At 66.2% G+C, this 4,125-nt stretch overlaps 1 protein-coding gene across 1 annotated transcript; it reads left to right on the top strand.

Moving 5' to 3' along the window:
- Positions 1-609: 609 nt before the first annotated feature.
- On the top strand, positions 610-2,466 carry LOC139248105 (zinc finger protein 70-like). Its single transcript, XM_070871855.1, has 2 exons — positions 610-1,463; positions 1,632-2,466. The coding sequence occupies exons 1-2, from the start codon at positions 610-612 to the stop codon at positions 2,464-2,466; spliced, it is 1,689 nt and encodes a 562-aa protein (XP_070727956.1).
- The last annotated feature ends 1,659 nt before the right edge of the window (positions 2,467-4,125 follow it).

Below are 4,125 nucleotides of genomic sequence, written 5' to 3'. Positions count from 1 at the left end.
CACCTTGTGCACATTCCATGAATTTGTCCTCCACACTATTACTGCAGGTGTGGTTTGCCCGGTCTATATATAGATTAAAGTCCCCCCCGTGATTAACCTTTGTCACATGCACCTCTAATTTCCTGATTTGTACTGTGTCCGACATTACCACTACTGTTTGGGGGGCCGACAGACAACTCCCGCCAACGATTTCACCCCCTTGCCCTTTCTTAGCTCCACCCAAACCGATTTTCTACTTCTTGATTTTCCGAGCCAAGATCCTTTCTCGCTGCCGGCCTTATCCCGTCCATTTAACAATCGCACCGCACGTTACCAGTTCATCCACCAGGCTCACAACTGCATACCTCGTCGTGGCTGCCCTCGACCCAACTGGCTGGGGTTTGATTGGGGTCCTCGTGAACATCACGTGACTGGCGAAGCCACTCCCCGTGCAACAGCTCCACGGACCTGTGAGCGTGCTCACAGGGGCGGACATTCAAGTGGTGAAAGGGGCTGGGAGAAACGTGTGGCCTCTCTGTTTCTGGCGACCCGCTTAAACGCTGGCTTTCCCGTTGCAGGTGGTTTGACGCAGAGATCGGCATCGGACGCAGGGGGCTCGACGACGCCGCCATGGCTGAGGAGCAGGAGGAAGATTGGGGCCTGAACTCGGAGGAAGATTGCAGCCCTGACGGCCAGGCGGAGGAAGATTGCGACCTAGTGGGCTCGGATGAGGCCTGGGAGGACGATTACGACCGAGTGGGCCCGCATGAGGCCTGGGATGAGGCATGGGAGGAAGATTGCGGCATAGCGAGCCTGGATGAGGTCCGGGAGCAGGCCCGGGAGGGAGATTGTGGCCTAGCAGGCCCGGAGCAGGCCCGCGAGGCAGATTGTGGCCGAGCAGGCCCGGAGCAGGCCCGCGAGGGAGATTGTGGCCTAGCAGGCCCGGAGCAGGCCCGCGAGGGAGATTGTGGCCTAGCAGGCCCGGAGCAGGCCCGCGAGGGCGATTGTGGCCTAGCAGGCCCGGAGGAGGCCCGGAAGGAAGACTGCGGCCTAGCGGGACCGGAGGAGGCCCGGAAGGAAGACTGCGGCCTAGCAGGCCCGGAGGAGGCCCGGCAGGAGGCTGGGCAGGGAGATTGCGGCCTAGCAGGCCCGGAGGAGGCCCGGAAGGAAGATTGCAGCCTAGCAGGCCCGGAGGAGGCCCGGAAGGAAGATTGCAGCCTAGCAGGCCCGGAGGAGGCCCGGCAGGAGGCTGGGCAGGGAGATTGCGGCCTAGCAGGCCCGGAGGAGGCCCGGGAGGGAGATTGCGGCCTGGTTGCGGCCCGGGAGGAGGAGGACGAGTCAGCGAGCAGCAGCCGCCGGCGGCAGAGGGGCATGGCCCCTTACCGCTGCGCCCTGTGCCCCAGGGCCTTCAGCTCGCCCTCGCTGCTGGAGACCCACCGCCGCACCCACACGGGCGAGCGGCCCTTCCAGTGCCCGGTGTGCGGGCGGGGCTTCAACCAGCTGTGCCACCAGCGGCGCCACCAGCGGCTGCACGCGGCCGAGGGGGGGGGGCGCTGCCCGGGCTGCGGCAAGGACTGCCGGAGCGCGGCGGGGCTGGCCCGCCACCGGTGCCGGCCGGCCGGCGAGAGGCCCTACCGCTGCGGCCTGTGCAGCCGGGCCTTCAAGCAGTCCTACGCCCTGGTCAAGCACCAGCGGGTGCACTCGGCCGAGCGGCCCTACCAGTGCGGGGTGTGTGGCCGGGGCTTCAGCTACTCCAGCAGCCTGGCCGACCACCGGCGGCTGCACACCGGGGAGCGGCCCTTCGCCTGCCCCCACGCCGACTGTGGCCGGGCCTACGTCAACGCCAGCCGGCTGACCGACCACCGGCGGGTGCACGCCGCCCGGCCTCGCCACCCCTGCCCCGACTGCCCGCGGGGCTTCCACTACCCCTCGCACCTGGCCAAGCACCGGCGGGTGCACAGCGGCGAGCGGCCCTTCCCCTGCTGCCAGCCCGGCTGCTCTCGGGCCTTCGCCACCGCCTCCAAGCTGGCCGCCCACCGGCGGGTGCACAGCGGCGAGCGGCCCTACCGCTGCCCCGTGTGCCCGCGGGGCTACGCCAGCTCCAGCGACCTGCTGGTCCACCAGCGCGGCCACACGGCCGAGCGGCCCTACCGCTGCTCCCACCCCGGCTGCCCCCGGGGCTTCGTCAAGGCCCGCGACCTGGCCGTCCACCGGCGGGTGCACACCGGCGAGCGGCCCTACTCCTGCCTCCACCCCGGCTGCGCCCGCCGCTTCAACAAGGCCTGCAACCTGGCCGCCCACCAGCGGCGCCATGGCGACGAGCGCCGCTTCAAGTGCCCCCCGCCCTGCGGCAAGGACTTCAAGTACGCCTCCAGCCTGTCCCGGCACCGCCGGGCTCACCGCGAGCAGGAGGCCCGCCAACGGGCCGCCGCGGGGGGGCCGGGCCAGCCCTCCGACCCCCGACCCCCGACCCCCGACGGCTGCTGACTCCATTCCCCCCCCCCCACCCCCCACCCGCACACAACGCCATTCCCACCCCCACAGGCACCGAATCCGCAGCCTTACACCCCGAGGCCCCACCCCGTCCTGAGTGGTCCGTGTCGGCCCCACTCCCCATCTCTGTAACCCCCTACACCCTCCCTATCTCTGTAACCCCCTACACCCTCCCTATCTCTGTAACCCCCTACACCCCCTCCCCATCTCTGTAACCCCCTACACCCCCTCCCCATCTCTGTAACCCCCTCCACCCCCTCCCTATCTCTGTAACCCCCTACACCCCCTCCCCATCTCTGTAACCCCCAACACCCTCCCTATCTCTGTAACCCCCTACACCCCCTCCCTATCTCTGTAACCCCCTCCACCCCCTCCCTATCTCTGTAACCCCCGACACCCCCTCCCCATCTCTGTAACCCCCTCCACCCCCTCCCCATCTCTGTAACCCCCAACACCCTCCCTATCTCTGTAACCCCCTACACCCCTCCCTATCTCTGTAACCCCCTACACCCCCTCCCCATCTCTGTAACCCCCGACACCCCCTCCCTATCTCTGTAACCCCCTACACCCCCTCCCCATCTCTGTAACCCCCTCCACCCCCTCCCCATCTCTGTAACCCCCGACACCCCCTCCCTATCTCTGTAACCCCCTACACCCTCCCTATCTCTGTAACCCCCTACACCCCCTCCCTATCTCTGTAACCCCCTCCACCCCCTCCCCATCTCTGTAACCCCCTACACCCCTCCCCATCTCTGTAACCCCCTCCACCCCCTCCCCATCTCTGTAACCCCCTACACCCCTCCCCATCTCTGTAACCCCCGACACCCCCTCCCTATCTCTGTAACCCCCTACACCCCCTCCCCATCTCTGTAACCCCCTACACCCTCCCCATCTCTGTAACCCCCTACACCCCTCCCTATCTCTGTAACCCCCTACACCCCTCCCTATCTCTGTAACCCCCTACACCCTCCCTATCTCTGTAACCCCCGACACCCCTCCCTATCTCTGTAACCCCCTACACCCCCTCCCCATCTCTGTAACCCCCTCCACCCCCTCCCCATCTCTGTAACCCCCGACACCCCCTCCCCATCTCTGTAACCCCCTCCACCCCCTCCCTATCTCTGTAACCCCCTCCACCCCCTCCCTATCTCTGTAACCCCCTCCACCCCCTCCCCCTCTCTGTAACCCCAGACACCCCCTCCCTATCTCTGTAACCCCCTCCACCCCCTCCCTATCTCTGTAACCCCCTACACCCTCCCTATCTCTGTAACCCCCTACACCCCCTCCCCATCTCTGTAACCCCCTACACCCCCTCCCTATCTCTGTAACCCCCTACACCCCCTCCCTATCTCTGTAACCCCCTACACCCCCTCCCCATCTCTGTAACCCCCGACACCCCTCCCTATCTCTGTAACCCCCTACACCCCCTCCCTATCTCTGTAACCCCCTACACCCCCTCCCCATCTCTGTAACCCCCTCCACCCCCTCCCTATCTCTGTAACCCCCTACACCCCCTCCCTATCTCTGTAACCCCCTACACCCCCTCCCCATCTCTGTAACCCCCTACACCCTCCCTATCTCTGTAACCCCCTACACCCCCTCCCCATCTCTGTAACCCCCTACACCCTCCCTATCTCTGTAACCCCCTACACC

Source organism: Pristiophorus japonicus, unplaced genomic scaffold (genome assembly GCF_044704955.1).
Source record: "Pristiophorus japonicus isolate sPriJap1 unplaced genomic scaffold, sPriJap1.hap1 HAP1_SCAFFOLD_29, whole genome shotgun sequence".
Taxonomy (NCBI): domain Eukaryota; kingdom Metazoa; phylum Chordata; class Chondrichthyes; family Pristiophoridae; genus Pristiophorus; species Pristiophorus japonicus.
Note: the sequence above shows the minus strand (reverse complement) of the source record. Positions and strands in the feature narration are given on the sequence as shown.